The 19,968-nt window shown below is 38.5% G+C and overlaps 1 protein-coding gene and 1 pseudogene across 2 annotated transcripts; one reads left to right on the forward strand and one right to left on the reverse strand.

Moving 5' to 3' along the window:
- The first annotated feature begins 1,114 nt into the window (after positions 1-1,114).
- LOC118033543 (uncharacterized) lies at positions 1,115-8,778 on the forward strand. Of its 2 annotated transcripts, none has more exons than XR_004684876.2 (3): positions 1,115-1,437; positions 7,725-7,817; positions 7,884-8,778. XR_004684876.2 is itself a non-coding variant. In XM_035038558.2 (3 exons), exons 2-3 carry the CDS (start codon positions 1,608-1,610, stop codon positions 5,527-5,529), a joined length of 1,779 nt encoding a protein of 592 aa, XP_034894449.1. In that variant the 5' UTR covers positions 1,140-1,437; positions 1,597-1,607; the 3' UTR covers positions 5,530-7,563. The 2 variants fall into 2 exon arrangements, 1 of the variants encoding a protein (XP_034894449.1); XM_035038558.2 differs by lacking the exons at positions 7,725-7,817; positions 7,884-8,778 and adding exons at positions 1,597-3,311; positions 5,455-7,563 and having other exon boundaries at positions 1,140-1,437.
- Positions 8,779-12,414: 3,636 nt separating this feature from the next.
- LOC118033536 (uncharacterized) lies at positions 12,415-19,646 on the reverse strand (annotated as a pseudogene).
- Between the last annotated feature and the right edge of the window lie 322 nt (positions 19,647-19,968).

Genomic DNA, 19,968 nt, shown 5'->3' on the forward strand with positions numbered 1-19,968 from the left:
CTAAGCTTGTTTGATTTTTGATGGGGAATGGTAGAAGAAAATTAGGGTTTTGAATTTGAAGTCGTTGTTTATGTTGTTTTTTTCCTCCAAATGACAGTAGTGTGGTAAAAGCTAATAATCTTTTTCTTTCTTCCCGGGGGAGGGGGTGGGTGTTTGGTTTTGTTGATTATGGATTGTGCTGAAGCGTTGGCTGAGAAGTGTTTGTTAATTTCATTTCTGAGGTTTTAGAATTTAGATTTTGTTACGAGAAGAAGAACATACACACGAGAGCGGAGGCGAGGTGAGGTGAGGAGGGTGCATGGAGGGAGGGAGGGAGGATGAGGGACCTCTATGTTTTACACCTCTTTTATTACTAGTTTTTGTTTTTTCAGCAATTAAACTAAAACAATTCCTCATTCTTCTTTTATCCGAAATAAATTGTGCAAACCGGCTATTATTTTATTTTTTAAATTTATTTTTAATATTAACCTATCAAAATAATTTAAAAACACTAAAAAATTTAATTTTTTAAAAATATTTTTAAAATATAAAAATGAACAGGTCTAAATCAGACTTAAGCTAAATAATTAAATTAATTAAGATTCAATTAGATTATAACACAAAATCGAATACATGTGGATCACTAATAATCTAGTCATCTCTAATAAAAGAATTTCTAATAAACCTAAAATTTGTTATCTAGACGGCCAATCTGACCTTCCAATTTTTTAGACAAAATTGTGCAATACTGGCTACAAGATAGTAGGTTCCAGCAATGAGAGTTTTTTTCTTCTTTTCTTAAATGATAAAGAATATTTTGAGGTTGTCTTTTCGGCATTTTCAAATTAAGTAGACTTTAGACAAATCGCAAGCTTTAATGAATGTTTTTAAGAGAAATCTCGGTTAAAATATCTCGGAATATCGAAATCAAGGATAACCAAAGCTTGTATTTTCCTAATGAAGTTAAAAGAAACTAAAATATTGTACTTTTCAAAAGGAAAAAATGAGTGCTTTTTTTTTTTTTTTTAATCCGAGCATAAAAGAAATCTTTTTTCTTGTCAGCATAAGTCCGGAACCCAACCCCAATTGGAAGCAGGTGGCATACACAGATAACTGCAGCTGTGTAGATGCTTAAAAAAGAAGCAAGCATGCGTTGACCGATTGATTTTGTTTGACTTTGATGTTTTATGTGTTATCTCTCTTGACTGCGGGACTATCGCTGCCTCATTTCTCTTGACTGTCTTTTGACAAGGAAACATGTGGGGATGGCTGTGAAGAGTACTGCAAAATCGAGATACCCAGAGGTGTTGTTACCTTCTTCATCATTCAGTCGTCAAGAGACTGGTTAGATTGAAGCAATCAAAAGCCAGGAGGAAGCAGCTGCAGCACCTGCTTCCGCTCCATATCGGGCTAGACGAATGAGGCGACACTAGAATATAGAAGGAGACTTCTTTGTAGGTAACTTAACAATAAGAGATTATAACTTAACAACTGATGATTTTTCTTTAACAAAAAAAAAAAAAAAAAAAGCTGGTCTAACAATAAGAGATAATACGGTCTTTCTCTTTCAACAGTGAATCTTTGTTCTAAGACTTTTATCAAACACATTGTCTGCAGTTTGTGTTCGAATGGAAGTCTCCTCCGAAGAAAAAGATCTACTGGTACGCTCGAACAAAAAGATCAAAACAAATAATATTCTCCAAGGCAGCGACATGGATACATCTGATTCTATGAATGTAGAGAATGATGCGAGGGGAACTTTCAGCTACAAAGAGTCTCTCATTGGATCGGCTTTTCAAGGACAATCAGATTTCTCTATTCCAGAGCAGGAAGATTTTGCGTCTGATGATGATGAGGAGGATGAAGAGGAGGAGGATTGCCCAGTTATTAGGCTCTCTATGGAGGAGAAAAAAAGAATCAGAGAACCATGGCGCCAAACCTTAATCATAAAGGTGTTGGGGCGTCGTGTCAGTTATACCTTCTTACTGAAGCGACTACAAATCATGTGGAAGATTCAAGGTGATATGAACTTGGTGGATCTCGGTAATGATTTCTTCCTAGCTAGATTTTCTAACAAAGAAGACCGGGAGTTTGCCATGTCTGGGGGACCTTGGATGGTGGCAGACCACTATCTTACAATGCGATCTTGGCACCCAAATTTCGACCCTAACGTGGCAACCATTGAAAAAGTAGCAGTGTGGATTAGGCTACCAGATTTGGCAATGGAGTATTATGATACCGCAGTGTTATGGAAGATTGGGAACCATATCGGAAAGACTTTGAAGGTGGACAGAACAACCTCTGTGGGCATGCGTGGAAACTATGCACGCATATGTGTGGAGGTAGATCTCACTAAACCATTGTTATCCAAATTCAAACTAAGACGTAGAATTCGACGCATTAGCTATGAAGGGTTGCACATGATTTGTTTTGGTTGTGGTCAATATGGACACAAACATGATATGTGCCCCTTTTCCATGAATAAGGAGGATCGTAACGATGAGCAGCAAGTCTCATCGAATAATGGGAAGGGAAGAGATCCAACAGTTCCAGCTGAGGATACAGTGGTCAGACCAGAGGTGGCGGAGAATTACGGACAGTGGATGGTGGCTCGTAGGGTGGGGCGAAAGTTTAGTATGAAAACAGATTCCAATCAACTCCGATTGCCCCAATCTTTGGAAAATCTCTCACAAGGTGGTAAGAGGAGTAGCCTACGAGAGAAACTTAAGGAAACAGCAATTGGGGGAGGATCACGCTTTAATGCGCTTAATGGTTTATATGTAGAATCCCACGATTTAGGGAGTCGGGAATTGCGGGCAGAGATCCCAGGACCAAGCAAGCCAACGGGTGACAACAGATTTTGTAAGGAAACTATAGACATGGTGAATTTTAAACATGAGGAGAGAATAAAGGCACAGGGTAAGTGGGTGCCTAACAGAAAGCATGAGGTTGGTGGTTCTAATATGCAGCAGACTAATCATGAGTTACAACCAGGCAGAAAGATTAATTCACAGAGGAATACCCAGTTGCCAGACCATGTTCATAACGAACGCACCCCTGTTCAAAAACAAATTATCTTGAGAAACCCAAATCAATCCGCCTCTAATATGAAGAAGAAACTCCTTACTGCAAATGAAGAGATAGAGATTGTGGGTGTTCTTCGTGGAAAAGATTTGAATGTTGAGCCTTTCAAATCTCATTCCCGGCGACCTCCAGATTGTGAGCCAGTGTTAGAGGTAACTTTGGGGGAGTCCACAAATATTGAGGTCAGCGAGGAACCAGAAGAGGATGAAGACACGAGAATGGCTGAAGACGAAGATGAGACAACTGAGGTATTGGTTCGTGGCCATATGGGCTGCACGTAATTTCTCTATTTTTATCCTAATTTATGATGAAGATTATGTTTTGGAATTGTAGGGGTGCGGGCAGTAATCGTTTTTGTTCCTTAGTGTTGAATTATAAGCGAATCCATAATTTTAATGTGTTAGCTGTGGTTGAAACGAGAGTTAGTGGTTTAATAGCCGATCGAGTGATTGGGAAATTGAATTTTGAAAACAGTGTTAGAGTTGAAGCAGTGGGAAGGTCGGGTGGCATCTGGTTATTATGGAATGGTTCTAAGGTTGATTTGAAAGTGTTAAAAACCGCCAGACACCTCATCCATGTGGTCTTTGATGAAGGGGGTCCATGTCCTTGGCTATGTAGCTTTGTATATGCCAACCCGAATGATCAATTAAAGAGAGCTTGTTTTGAGGATATCAAGGATTTAGCGAGCTCTATTTCATTACCGTGGATGATTGTAGGTGATTTTAATGAGGTTATGGGGGCGGCAGAAAAGAAAGGGGTGCACCAATTGATATGAGGAGATGTTTGAGGTTTAATAAGTGGGTGCAAGAGTGTGGGTTTATTGATTTGGGTAGTTTGGGGCCAACATTTACCTGGAGAGGGGCAGAAAATAGAGGTTACGGGAGAGTATTTGAGAGGTTAGATAGAGGATTTAGTAATCAATCTTTCAGAATCCAGTTCCCAGAGCTTAATATACGTGTACTGCCTAGGGTGAAATCAGATCATCACCCATTGTTAGCTGATTTTATGACCAAGTGTGACAATGGTCAGAAACTTGTTAGGCCCTTTCGTTTTGAAGTGGCTTGGACAACACATGATTCCTTTGCGGATCTGTTAAAGTCTGGATGGAGGTCTGGTTCAAACTTCATTACTGCCTTAGATAATCTAACTTTGAAGTTGAAGGATTGGAATAGGGAAGTTTTTGGGAGTATTTTTCAGCGTAAGAAGAGAGTTCTGGCTAGGCTTGGAGGTGTTCAAAAGCATTTGAATGGGGGACATAACAGTTTTTTAATTAATCTGGAGAAGACTTTGTTGAAGGAATACAATCGGATTTTACAACAGGAAGAAATTTTTTGGGCCCAAAAGTCTCGGTGTAATTGGATTAATTTTGGGGATAGAAACACATCTTACTTCCATACAAAAACTATTATTAGGAGACAGAGGAACAGGATTGGGTGTCTGAAAGATTCTAGTAACAATTGGGTGTGGGAAGAGGATCAACTCAAAAAGTTGGCAGTAGATTTTTATAAACACTTGTTCACGGGAGATGAGGTTTCAAATGATGATATTTCCTTTTTTTCGGCTTTCCCTGACTTGGAGAATAGTCACAGTTCTGGTCTTCTTGAAAAGGTTTCGGATGAGGAGATTCGCAAGGCTGTTTTTGATATGAAGCCTCTTAAAGCTCCCGGCCCTGATGGTTTCCAACCTTATTTCTTCCAGACTCAATGGAGTGTTGTGGGGGGTGATTTATGTAGGTTCATTAAGGAGGTTTTTGCCAACAAACAGGAGGTTGCGGAGGTGAATTATTCATACCTGGTGCTCATTCCCAAAGTTCCGAAACCTGAATATATCCACCAATTCAGGCCAATAGGGTTATGTAATGTAATTTACAAAACCCTCACAAAAATTTTGGTGAACAGGTTAAAGCCACTTATGCAGAAGCTTGTTTCTATGAACCAAAGCAGCTTTGTTCCTGGTAGGCAGATTGTTGATAATATCGTTATAGCACAGGAAATTATTCACTCTATGCGGAATTTAAAAAGGAAAAAGGGGGTGATGGCTATTAAAGTGGATTTGGAAAAAGCCTATGATAGGCTCCGTTGGGATTTTATTAGAGACACCCTTACATTAACTGGAATTCCAAGCAGCACAGTGGATCTTATTATGAAGTGCATTGAAACTACATCTTTAAGCGTCTTGTGGAATGGGAGTCCTTCTGAAAAATTCCTCCCTACTAGAGGAATTCGTCAAGGGATCCTTTATCTCCTTATATTTTTGTGTTGTGTATGGAGCGTTTGTCTCAATTGATTCATAGGGAAGTTAGCCTGGGTAATTGGAAACCATTTCAAATTGGTAGAGAAGGTCCAAAAATTTCCCATTTATGCTTTGCTGATGATATGCTTTTGTTTGCAGAAGCAAGTGAGGGGCAATTGGATAAAGTTCTTGAATGTCTTAATCTGTTTTGTTCTGCCTCTGGTCAACGAGTGAGTGTTGAAAAGACCAAGATGTTTTTCTCTAAAGGTGTTTCACGTTCTGTTGTTAGATCACTTAGTTTCAGGAGTGGGTTTGCTGTTACTCAAGACTTGGGCAAATATCTGGGGGTCCCTCTTCTTCATCAACGCATTACCAAGCAAACATATGGTTATATTATAGAGAGCTTGCATCAGAAATTGGCGACATGGAAATGTAAACAGTTGTCTCTTGCTGGTAGAATCACTTTATGTAAGTCAATTCTAGCTACTGTTCCTTTATATCCTATGCCATCCAGTTTATTACCCAAGTCCATTTGCTTTGAAATTGAAAAAATATGCTGAGGATTTATTTGGGGGGACAGCATTGAGGCTAAACGAACTCATCTTGTTAACTGGAAAACTCTTTGTCAACCAAGAGATGAGGGAGGTCTGGGGCTGAGAGGAATGCACTCTATGAACCGAGCTTTTATAATGAAGCTGGGATGGGGTATCATTAACGACAATACTAGTCTATGGGCTTCAGTTTTCAGAAGTAAGTATATCAGATCTAGTGATACCATTCCTAAAGTTCAAGCTAAGCAGAAAGATTCTCCTCTTTGGAAAGCGATATGCAAGGAATGGTCTCATGTGATTAAAGGCATTTCTTGGGCTATTGGCAATGGAGAAAACGTCAAGTTCTGGGAGGATGAGTGGTTGGATGGCTTTGGTTCTCTTGCTAGATATGCGTCTCAGGATCTATCTGAGGAATTGCTCAACAAGTCAGTGGCAGAAATGGTTTCCAGCAACAATCAGTGGAGATGGGATGTTTTTGCACACCTCTTGCCAATGAATATTGTGATGACTCTAGCTAGCTATCCCCCTCCACATAGGGAGCCAAATGAGGACCAGCTCTTTTGGAACCTTTCCATGAATGGTGAGTTCACTATTAAATCAGCTTATTTCTCTCTTATCAACTCTTGTGATAATCGGACCCATTTGAAGCCTTTATGGCGACTTGTTTGGAGATGGAGAGGTCCTGAAAGAATTAGATCTTTCCTTTGGCTTGTTGTCCATAATAGAGCTATGACCAATGAGATTAGATATAAAAGACATATGAGTAGTTCCCCTAATTGTCATTGTGATAGCGGTGATATTGAGACCATTTTACATGTGTTAAGGGACTGCAGATGGGCTCGGGAAGTGTGGCTGAAAATCTTGAATCCTTGTGATACTGATGGTTTTTTTGCTGTGGATTTACATGTATGGTTGTTGTCTAACTTGTCAAGCATAGTTATTACAAAGGAAGGTTGGTGTTGGTCAATCTTGTTTGGTGTTACTGTGTGGTTCCTTTGGAAGTACAGGAATTGTCGCATTTTTAGGGAGACTCCAGAAGTGGCAGGGCATCCTTTAATGGCTATTTGGGGTTTGACAAAAGAGATAATGGGCGCTGGACACCATGAGGAGCTTAATACTTTGATTTCTAAGAAGATGAATGTTGTGGGATGGAAATACCCCCCTTCGAATTGGATGAAATTAAATGTAGATGGATGTAGTAAAGGCAACCCAGGTTTAGCAGCGGCGGGAGGATTAATTAGGGATTGCATGGGCTCTTGGATTAGAGGTTTTTCTATTAATACTGGGATTTGTACTTCAGTTCGTGCTGAGTTATGGGCGGTGATTACAGGGCTAGAGTTGGCTTGGTCTTTAGGCTTTCGCAAGATTATTTTGGAATCTGATTCATTGGTTGTGGTGGATCTGCTCTTGAAACAATCCGTGAAAGCTGATGCTAACTTTGCCTTGGTTAACAGAGCTCGTGAAGCTCTAAGTAGAGATTGGGAAGTCCAAGTGCAACATTCATACAGGGAGGCGAATGCTGCTGCTGATTGGCTTGCTAACTATGGGCTCTCCAGGAATCCCCTTTTTAAGGAGGATTCGACTATCAATGACCCTCCAGAGGGCTTGTATTGGTTTTTATACTATGACTTGATTGGAACGGTGTTCCCTCGTTTAATTTAATTTTGGGCTTTAGCCCCGATTTATAACAAAAAAAAAAAAAAAAAACTTAACAATAGTCTCTCCCTCTCTCGTTCCCTTTTCTGGGTATAGCTGAAACGTAATGCGAGGCTTATATTTTCAGACCAATTTAGTGTTTGATGATGCTGGTGTTCATTCTATAAGTTTTGTTATGGGATGAGGCAACGTAGTTTATTTTCTTTCTGATTCGTTTTGCAGATCACACATGCATAGATTGCGATGCCTGCCGTTGGATGGCTCCAGGAATCCTTCTATATTGATTCTGGGGAGGAACGCCTCAAAGCTCTTCAGGTGCCTTTGCAATTTGATTCTTTAGTTGCTGTTTTAGCTAACTTATGTAGGTCATTTACTTTTCAGACAAAATTTCCTATCAGCATCTGAATACATCGCCCCTCCCCCATCCATAGTTGACTAGTTTGGGAACCAGTTATCTGCCTTGGTTGTTCAAGGAAATACTATATGATCTTTAAGAGTTCTCTTCTAGGAGAGTTATAAAAAGTTAGTGGATGCGTATAAGTTGGCTGCTAGTTTTTGGATGTCCACTGGGGCGTGGCGGCGGCACTCCCTTCACGGAGGAAGAAATGCAACAATGGATTCTTCTGGAAGGAGGGCTTTAAGGCTTCAAATCGAAAATGGTTTTGAAGTTATTGATGATGACCTGGAGTGGAAGTTGGCTAAGCTTTTATACTACATTTTTGTCCACATCAATTTTTCATTCAATCAAAGGAAGATTCTACTGCATGGAGGATGAGAAGAGTAAGAGATATGCTTGTCTGCACAAGTTGAGTTTCTGGATTTTCTAGTGCATTCTTAAGCCAGGGGTTTACGTACTTTGCCGACTTTATTCCATTTTTTCTGATCTTCTGCCCCCGATTTCTGTCTGTAGCTCAAAGGGCTTTGCCTCATTTTATCCAACTGTAGCAAACCTTTTAGCTTGTCTTTGATCGGCTTGATAAAAGTTTGACCTTTAACATTACTGATTGCACAGAATTTGATCCAACTGTACTGGTCTAACTGTTAACCTTAAAATGTTTTACATTTTAGGCCTTACTTTCTTGTCCAACGAGTTCAGTCCATACCGAGAAACCTGCCCCAGATTTGTTCAAGCACAGAAGACATTTCCTACACCAATTGATCAGCAGAAAAACACCGGTAGCTTTTCTTCTGCATTCATATTTTGTACATATACACTATCACTCGAAAATTCAAAAATGTCGCTTGAGCATCTATATCAGGTCCTGGTTTAATCATGACAAGCACCGTATAATAGCCTCTGTACCAATTGTTCCAATCAAGCTGCATAAAAAGAGATCGCTTCTTTTCCTTCTTCATAAAAAGTAGTATTATCTTGGTGGATCTAAACTTTTTTCCTTATTTTCCTAAACGAAATGAAAGCAAATCGTACTCATTCCCTTTTCCCTTCTTATTTCCTCGAATCTTTTTCTCTGTCTCGCTTTCTGTATATCTTCCATGGTCAACCTTTTTCTGTTTTTGGAAACAAATTTCTCTGAAAACATAGGTTGTACCACTGTAGTAATTGCTTCGTGTTCGCATAGCAGCGCTTTAAGCATACTGATATATTGCTTCCAGTTAATTTCTGCATTAGACATCAATGACAGTGTCTCTATCTCATGGTTGGTGCAAGGATCAGTCTGCTTATTCTACAAGCCACTGAAGATATTCTTCACTGGGGACCATCTTCTGATGACAGAAACAGGGCTGAACATTTGCGAGAGATGCAATAAATGTTGAGGCAGTTTAAGGTCAATTATCCAAATTAGAAGGCAAAACCAATTGTTCCAACCAGATGGTCATAGTTAGCATGAAAACAACACTAAAAAAATGAAAACTAACATCACTAAACAATAATAACTGGTGTGATATAATATTCCTTGAGTAGAATTGGTACTAGTTCCTGGAGAAGAGTAAAACTTTTCGAAAAGATAAATTTTCACAACAAGGACTATATCGCAGCCAAGGGTATCATTCTTTGAGCACAATACGTTTCTAATAGCTTCTATCTAAACAATCATATTTTATTATCATGCTTTCTATTAAATGTGCACTCAATCATACGGGTGTTTGGACATAACTAGTTGTGATTGGGCTTGACAAGCCGCATGTTGGGTCCAGTGCTTGGCAAACCCAGCCATAGATGGGTTTGGCAATATACCTGGGCCAGGCATGTTATGTATGACATTAAATAAACTTAAGAAATGATTAAATTTAACACCATCAATTTTATAGAGTTTTAAATAAAATTATATATGAGTTATTTATCAATAAATAGGCTTAATAAAACAAGTCTATACTTTATTAAGATCATTACATATATTAAAGTCTTTCATGGCCAATCATTGTTTCATCTTTTAGCTTGATAAATGAGTGAAATACAACTTATAAAGCAACATAAAATATCACAAAGATTAAGTTACACCCGACCTCTTTTCTCTATAAAAGGATAATTTATAAGTTATAAATACACCATGAAATCTTTAGAATAAATGTTCACGATTTTCATTCTCTACTGCATATATACTTTAAGAGTATCTTTCTTTAAAATATTATTGTATTTTTTCTATTTAAAATGATACTTATTTAAATATGGAAGAGTTTTTTCCTCTAATAAAATAGATATTTTTTAGTTAGTTTCTTTCATTATCCAAGGAGAAAATTGTTTACTATTTATTTTGGTTGAATATCAGCTAATTTGCTTCATTTTGAAAGTAATTCAAGTAATCACATTTTTTTCATCTATTTAATTATTTTTATAACAATAGAAGATGAATGATGGATTAGAGGAAGCAAGACAGGGGATGTTGACAGCGTGACTAACAGAATTAATTGCCAAAGGAAACGTCATGGAAAAGATAATAACATCAATATCAACACCATGAACGTGGAGATCAATGAAACTGACATCATCTCCCAGATGCATCAGTCGTGCCCAAAGTATTGCATCATATTTGGATTTCATTGCCCATTTTCACAGTACTTGTTTGGACTTGAAATGTTCGCTTTTCCAGGGACATATGAAGTCAATAGCAGGACTCACAAATTCCTCAATTTCGTGCATGATTCTTTGGTTAGACAATTCCTATAGCAGTTAGCATTCAGAGGTTTAGACTATATGTGGAATCCTCAACAGAACTGGGAGCTTGATCTCGAATGTGAATTTCACGGTTTCGATTCCGCTGTAATTTGCCGGTAGCCATCTTCTCTGGCAATTCTTTTTTCTGTTATTAGTTTGGATAGATGCTTTCTCAAGCTGCCCCTCCCAAGAGAAAACATAATTTGGCCCTCTCTAAGAGAGATCTCTGTGCTGCACTGAGGTTGTTGATGATATTATTCAGCCTCGTCTCTCTCTGCCCTTCCATTGAGAATTTTGTTATGTTTTGGTGTCAGGGGCTCAAAAACCTTGAACTTTCTGGTTTGATCAACCTCGGTGACGTTGAAGTGTTGAACATTCTGTATCATGGCGAGAATCAGGAGTGCCACATTGATCTAATCGCTTGCAAGAAGAACATTGAGGTGGTGAAGCTGTGATGACCTTGCTTAACAAAAAGAGCATGTAAAGACCCTTATTTAATCCCGAAATCCCTTCCCTTGGGCGTGTTCTGCCTAGACGAGTTCAAGTCAAGGACCTGAAAATCTCCGTTTAAAGACTGGTGAAAGGCACCATTGATACTCCAGATGCGCTCCCGCTCAAATATGCAGCCTCCGAAACTTTCTATTTGAGATTTCTGAGCGCACCAAGAGCTGCTGTAAGACTTTTCTCAACACAAAAGCTCGGTACCTTTTGTTTTCTAAGAAAATCCTTGCTTTGTATGATATGATCGCTTGTTTCCTTGAAGATTTGATATGCTCAAACTTGCTTTGCTGCTATCAAAAACTTGAAGCTAAGAGTCAATCGATCAGGATGTAAAGATGTTTTTTTCCTGGCAGGAAAAAGATACGACTGTTTGTGGATGGCTTGCTTGGAATAATAGACTGGGTTGATGATGAAATTGAAAAGATCTTCGCACCGACGCTAATGCACATGGCTAAAAGACAAGATTGTTGCATATCTCATGGTAAATGTTGACGGCATGACGTTGAGAGGCAATGAAAATGAGGACCACGCAAGGACCGGAGATCGAAAGGCACTCCGAGCACTTAAATCCACAAAATTTAATTTCAAATCCACGTAAAAATGAATGAATAAACATTTTATCAATTACAAAGTGCAATTTCGGCACTCTGCAAGCTTATGGAGCTGAGAGCCGTTATCTTGCGGAGTGGCAGCAGCATCACCGGCAAATGTGCTTTCTACAAACATGTTGATCAACCACAAGCCACTACAGATATAAAAAATGCATATCAAGAATTAATAATATAGTGCCGTGTAGCGAAGCAGATTCTTCAACGCTGCTGGCTTTTATATATTCACATAATGTATAAAGCAAGTGTCCTCGTTAACAGGCAAAATCAATGCGGGAACTGGAGTTTTGTACGTGCATGGGGAAAACAGATAAAAAAGAGGCTAAAGGTAGATTTCCAAGCATGATATAAAATTCTGAGGAGCTTGAGAAGCAATTTATGGGAGGGAAAACACAAACTGTCCTTTTTCTTCGTAAATGAGTGTGTGCTCAGAAGAAACCACGACAGCAGCAAAACAAAATCATAACATTGATTCTTACAAAGGTAGTATTTTTTTTTACATTCTATGCTTTGTAATGAATGAATGACAAGTAACAAATTTGTATTCTGTGAAACACTCGAAAACCTCTCTTGTCATGAGCAGAAAACCCTGAAAAAACCTCGCCACTCAAGCTGAAGAAGCAAATAAATTGGAGAACACTGGAGCTATGATAAATAACAATGCAGGGAAATAAATATCGAGAAAATGGAATACCATGAAACAAAATTGATGGAAAAGAAAATAGTGCATTCACAGAATGAGATGTGGAGACAGCAGCAGGATCCAAACCTGTAAAAATGAGTGCATCTGTTTCAATTTATGCTAGTGGAGCAGGTATACTACGTAGCAGGTAAAAGTTTGTACTGATAAGAGTCTCTCATAAAAAAAAATCATTCTTACCTGATACTACTTTTGCATCCTCCCTGAATTTAGCCTTCCAACTAAAAGACGACATCAAAAAACATTTTCTTTGAGAAGCACACTCTGTAAAGGAAAACATATAGAAAACTAGAGAAGAAAGCGAACTGGCCAATTCAATCAGGCATCAACTTTTGGGGGCAAATGCAGCTAGAGCACTAGCATGTGCAGGCGAGAGGTTACTTAATAGAGGTTGCATTTGATGACCATAGAGTGAAACCAGGTGTGAGAAAGCTCTTCCTACTTGAGCCTTGACTTCAGGTGTTTCAACTGGAGAAACCACAACCTGAGCAAAAAGATTGACCAACTCTGGAACAAGTGCAAGGATCTGCTTTTCGTATATAAAGAAAGAAAAACAAAGAGCACAGCTTTAGTGATCGAAACACAACTAAAAAAGCAGATAAGATTAGTATATGTCTGTGTACTGTTACTTTCACCACCTCATAAACTATTTCAATGATCTAATAAGTTCACCAAACAATCTATTAGCTGTATCCATCTGAATGATGTGTACACACAGATACAAAATTACCTGTTTGATTGGATGACAAAACAAGAGTATAGACACAACTGTAGACAGCCATGGACTCTTCACGATCTTCTTTTAATGGAAGAACTTTCAGGAAAACTGGAAGGACCTGAGAAGATTAACCCAAGAGATTTAGCAGTCAAGATTTATGAGGAAGAAATAAGTAAGAATATTAATGGAACAGACTGGAATGTTAAACCTGATTTAATGGTACAGACTGGGGATGCGCCATTATCATCCTTGCAACTGCACCAGCTGCATTATCCCTGACAGCGTCATCTGGCTCTGACTCTCCAAATAATGGGAAGAGCCCGCGCAATGTATCACCATAATATCTGGTGTTGGTGAAAGAAAAAAACTCCAGCAACATAAATGAATGGGCTATGTAATGATGAAATCAGCAACAAAATAGTTCCTTCTACCTTTTAAGACAACTTTCAACATAATTAATCACTCACAAATAAACTGTAGTCCCACACTATCCAGCAGCCACAACATAAATGTAGATTACAAAAGGCAGAGCTCTTAACTATCAATCATGGCAACATAGAAAAAAGAGGGGAAATGGGTAAGTTTATTGGGTTATGCATGCATAAGGATACTTCAAAGTTGACCCCCACCATTTTTTGCACAATTCTCCAACACAAAATGCAGCATTCCTCCTGTTAGTTGCATTAGATGATGCGAGTTCTTTGATTGCTAAGGGCATCACTCTCTCTGAAATATGAGACAAGCTTTCAGAAAATATAGAAAAAATATCAGAACTGCCAAATAACCAAACCTTGAATGAACAAAAAAGTGTCATGTTGCAATAAAAGTACATCAACATAATCCGCAATTGGAGCACCCATGCCTGAGCAACTTCTGCAAGGCAAGCAACCACCATAGTTCGATCTTGCAGAGGGCGTGAAGCTTTCTGCACTTTCCAACCATCAAAATGATAAGAACCCAAACGAGTCTTAGCACAAGATGACAACTAACTTGCCAAGAGGATCAATTAATAACACACCGCAAATTTCATCAAAAGGTTCAAATAGGTTTGCAAAGATGGGTGCAAAATGAGAGCCCATGGACTCTGCGAATGCAGGAAGAATGTCAGAAACAGCATCCATAAGCACTTCATCATGTTCCGTGTCATCATCTTCCATATCACTATCGTCTTCCAACTGCTGACAGGCTGACTCCTCTTTTAGCAATAGCAAAAGTCGCATCAACAAGCCGAGACATATCTATGATCAAATCACATTAAGAGCACAGCCCATTAAGATGTTTTATCTGCATCTAAGAACTTTAATTTCACGAGAGAGGGAGAGGGAGAGGGAGAGGGAGAGGGAGAGGGGGGGGGGGGAGCAAATACAGCCATGCTTACACGGTTCAATAGCTGCATAACCATAATCCTTGATGATCTCTGCCACACTCGTACAAGCTTGAGCAACTACTTCCTTGTCATCATCTCCGGTCATAGTTTTGATGTAAATATCCATCACAGTATCTGCTTGTATGAAGATATGTTAATTGGAATTTATTCACCACTTAAAACCAGGATATTTGTTCCTGGCAGATACAGACTTTATAAGCCACTATCAAGCCATGTCCTCACCAAGCATTTCTCTTGCTTTTGCCGGTCCATCCTGCATAACAAGAAAGCAAGATTAACATTTTACTAGTACAGACAACCAAACCATCACAGTCAGAATTGAAGAGAAGTGTATTTGGAAACTAGTTGTATGTCTTTTCACTTCATCTTGTACCAAGGATAGACTGGAATTAAGTTGAGAATAAGGTCAGCAACATAACAAGGGAGGACATGGAAGAACTCATACAAACCAAAATGGCTCCACCGATCTATTTTCTTTTCAGGTTTTTATCCCAAGAAACAAATTAAATTCCAACTGAAAACAAAAATAAAAAATGCATGGCCAGATTGTATGAAAAGTGCAAGTTGTTATGTAATATTCACAAGTCATCTGTCCATGGTGTGGCAAAGGGAAAAGAGATGGGGCTACATTAAGACAAGAAAAAGTAAAAGATATTTTCTAAAAACATCAAAGAAAGACAACAATAAGTAAAGGGCTAATGCATACTCACATTTTGACTCTGGAAGATTGGCATGTGCTGCAGTCAAAAATAGCTGTATGGAATCACATAATGGGATTAGTATGATTTCGGCGAGACTTAGTGTGTTATCTATTGTAATCATAGAATATTCATTCAATCTCTAACATCTTTGCTATGAACAATACAGGCTTACAGAGCTTAAATCCCACAGGCAGCGTGTGATAAGACAAGTCATGCAAGAATTAATAGCAATAACAAACATCAGGGTGACACGCTAAAATTTGTCTCTAATCTTTCAATCTCTTTTGAATTGCCAAGGAAAAAAAGATGCCCACATTTTTGTTAAAGTTCCCATCCACTCTCCTCTCCTAAGAAAATGACTTGTTTTTCATATAATTATTGTTATTGCTATCTCATGGTGATCTGCTTCCACTTAAACAATCAAAAGAGTTCAATTCGATAACAGACATTAGTTTGAATGGGGAAATGGAGCAGCTGGGTATGCATTAACACAATATCATCAACAAGCCATATGGTTGTCACTCACACTTCAAAGCAATGATAGCCTGAAGCCGAACATCTTCATGGAAATACCCTGAATGTCTCACCAGAATCCTTGATGTCTCCTCCAAATAGCTTAAAACAATTAAAGAATTCAAGATGTAATACTTTATTTGTTATTTAAAATTCAAACCTCAGCATGATGATAACGGAAAATAATTCTGGGAATAAGGAGGATAGAAAATGGATACGGAGAATAAGAACTCTTTGTGTGAAGTGCATATAAGCCAAGTGCTTGAGTTGCAGCTGCCTTTTCATCCAGCACTCCTGTTCTTACACTGATATTCCGAACTCTTGGCTCATCATGAGCTTCATCATCAGATGAGACTCCACCAAATCCATTGATATTTCCATCATCAGATTCAATGATGTCCACTGCAGAACCATCATCAAGATTGCAGGAAGCAAATGCCAGGGGTACAACATGAGGAAGATACTGTTCAAAAAAATATCATTACATGTGAACATGGATTTATGCAAAGGACCATACAAGTTTATTTCCATGGAAATAATTAAACCTGTGCAAAGCTATCATCCATAATTTCTGCTACATTGCTAAAGAATCCATGAGTATACTCCCGAAGCTCACTGAACTCCAATCCAAAACCCTGAGAAAATACAGAAAAAATTAAATTTCTAAAAGAACATGCTGCAATTGTTAAAGAGAAATGGTAATGTCATTACAGAAATTGCAGCTTCCATGAAAGGGGGTAGAATTGGTTCCATCCTCACTCTCCCAGCAGACATGGCCACTATTCCTACAAGCTCAGTAGCCCTTGCTCGTGATCGGAGATCTTCATCGTTGGTAAGCACCATGAAGGATTTCATTAACTCAAGAACCCTTTCAGAATAAGGAATGAAAGCTTGCTCAGCAGCAGATGCAACTGAACCGATTGCAGACTGCAAAAACATTACTTGGTAAAATTTATAAATATAACCAAAAACAAAAGGCACAGAAGTTAATTACTAATTCAGTTTAATCACATGATTTGCCAGAGCACATGAGATGCATCTTCCTTACCATGCATGTCTCCTGCAAATTACGAGGGCTATTTTGGAGGGCTGCAAGAAGCTTCTGCATCAAAGGATCAAGGAAAGGAAGAATTTCTTCACCCATGTCCTCACAAAATGCTGCTAAAGCGTAGTATGACTTTTCCTATCCAAAATCAAATAAAGAAGATCATATGGAGTAAAAGAGTACTGTTTATACAAGTGCTGTGCAAAATGTGATTTGCATGATAACTTGATGGTATTCTTATGTTTACCTTTACTTCATCCGATGCATCCTCAATAGCATTTAAAATGCAGGGAAGAACACTTTCATAGTGGGACATGATTTCAGGCTGTAAATGCTCTGCAAATTGACCAATGCAAATGATGAAGCCCTCTAACCATTTGTTCTGGATCCCTCAAAGCCCCTAAGACAATATGAAGAATGGGTTCCAATTTATCTTTCATCAACTCCAGACAACCCTCTGAAACAACACCTAAAGCTGTAACAGAAGCTTCCCGGAACTTTGGGTTTGCACTCTGACTACTTAGAGAAGCAAACTCAAAGACAGGAGGAAAGACTTGCTTTGAGAGGTTCAAAGACATAGTGTCAATCACTTCTGCAGCGGCTCGATCAGGAGCGAGATCATCATCTTCAACAGAATCAGTTGATTCTGCAAGCAAGGGGCACATCACTTGCAGAATGGGGATGACCAGCTTATACTTTTTCAGGGAACTGTATTTGTACTTTGCCAGCCATGAAATTATCTGAATAGCCTGATATGAAAAAAGCAGAGGAAGTGGGGACAAGATTGAGAAAAAAAGGAGGAATTTCTGTGTCTCAACTACACATGTCAACTAAATTCAGATGTCTAAGCACACATGTTTTGATCCACCTATCTAACCTGATGACGTGTGTTGGATTCCAAATTTTGACTAGAGCAAACTTCAAGAGAGAACTGCACAATGGATTTAACAGAATCTCCAAGAAGAGGTGCGGGAGATTCAATCAGCTCATCAAAGATTTCAAAAGCAATTATTGCAACATCCTCATCACCAGATGAAAGGCATTGTCTAGCCACGTTTAAAATGCTTGGAATGAACTGGCGAAATTTGACCTGCACATATACATGGCTTGAATCAACGCTTGAAAATAGTGAGGGACAAAAATGAGCCTCTCCAGTGTCAGAAAATTAGTCATCTCTTTTAAATTGCTTTTGCCTAGGATATTTAGACCTTTCAAGATTGCTGCTGAGTATTGAATAATCCAAAGCAGAGTGCAGGCGTTGTGATTGATCCAACTCCTATTTTTTTACTTGCTCACTTAGAGTTGTATTTATTCCCATTATGTGATTGCATCATTGCTAAGATTACCTATTATCTAAAGGAGAGGGATTGAAAGGAAAACAGTGGTTCATTTGGGGCTGTTCAGGGTTCAAGGACCATCTAAACAGTAATTGTGAATAGCAAGGAGCTAATTTGAACTTTGATATGTTTTATTCTAGACATTAAGAGTCTTGGTTGAAATATTATGCATTTCATTTTTGAAGCATGGTAATAATACAGTGATGTGCAAAGTAATGTCAAAAGACAAATACTACAACAGATGACAGAGGACACAAGACAGGTGCACATGGAGTAAAAAGATAAACCAGAAAATCAACAATTAAAAAGTAGTTGTCTAGATTCTGCTACGAGCATAAAAACTGACCACTTCATCCCCGTCATTTGTAAACTCGAGAAAAGATCCCACTGCCCTGGTAAAACATAATAAATTTTAGCAAGCAACCATACAATATTTGTTTGTTGATGAAAACAGGAGCACCAAAAACATCTAAAAAACGCTCAGCCATTACTTGAGAGCAGCAATTCTAACACGGTTGCTAGTATCATCCTGCAGACACTTGAGCAACAGAGCTTGCAAATCTGCGAAATGAGGTTGAAATGCATTCCCGATAGTTTCAGTTAAAGAGCTGAAAAGGATCAGTGCCACCTTACATCACCAAAACAAAACACAACCAATAAGTAATCCTTTCAATTCTGGTAAAACAGTAGAGACACATAAATTATCACAGAGAGTGGGAGAGAGAAAATTACACACACACACACACACTTGTTATAAGTAGGAACAAAAATGTATTGCCCTGATCATGCTCAACAATTCTTGATCAGGCTAATCTTGCATCAAAGTATCAACCAGGTAAAACAATGAATGCGAAAAGAAAATGTTCTTACTTCTCTATGATCTTCCTGTGCACTTTGGCTACATTGGAACAAAAAGGGCAACAAATCAGGCCACTCTCCAGCCGGAACTGCGTATTTGGCAATTATACTCACCACATTCGCACTAGCTCTCCTTACTGGAGGACTACAAGATTGAAATAACAATAATTAAAACATTTTTCCATGATTATTATTCATCAGATTAAAGAAGTGAAATTGAATAATCAATACCTGTGTTCCATGGTGATGCTTTCAATGAGAGATTGCTTGACGAGGAGTTTGAGTGGAGGAGAGAGTTTGGCCCAGTGGCCAGTGATCTTCTTGCGGAGGAGGACGGCGGCGAGTTGGCGAACATTGGGAGTTTTAGCGGTGCGAAGATGTTGAGCAAGGGCGGGGACCACTTGAGGATCTTTGGCTAGCCTCTTAATTTGCTCCTCTGCTTGCCTTCTGGCATCGTTGTCTGGCATCAAGAATTGAATCAGCAGCAGTTCAAGTGACTGTGACATCCTTCCTTCTCTCTCAGTGTAGTGTGCTGTGCTGTGCTGTGTTGTGCTGTGTTCTGTTTCTGTAAAAAGGAGAAGAGATGGCGGAAGGGTATGGCTATTGCAGTAAAAGGGTTTTTGGTATGGGTTTTGCTTTGCTTGGTATTTAGGAAGTATTTGGCAGTTGGTACAAAACGATTGTCTATAATTTGATTTTTATTATTTTTTAAAAATAAAAAATATAATTTTAAGTATAAAATATTTTAAAATATAATATTTCAAAACAAACTCTTAGTTGAGGTGGTTTAAATATTTTTTTCTTAAAATAATTATTTTAGTCCTAGGTTTTCAACCTGATTTTTTTGAGAAGATGGATGATAGTTTTATGTTAACGGTTAGGCTAACATTATTATGTCTTAAAAAGTTTTGGATGCTAATTTGATTGATATAAGATCGAAATAAGTAACATGATTGGGTCAACTTCTTTTATGATTAATAGTT

This window comes from Populus alba, chromosome 8, assembly GCF_005239225.2.
Source record: "Populus alba chromosome 8, ASM523922v2, whole genome shotgun sequence".
Taxonomy (NCBI): domain Eukaryota; kingdom Viridiplantae; phylum Streptophyta; class Magnoliopsida; order Malpighiales; family Salicaceae; genus Populus; species Populus alba.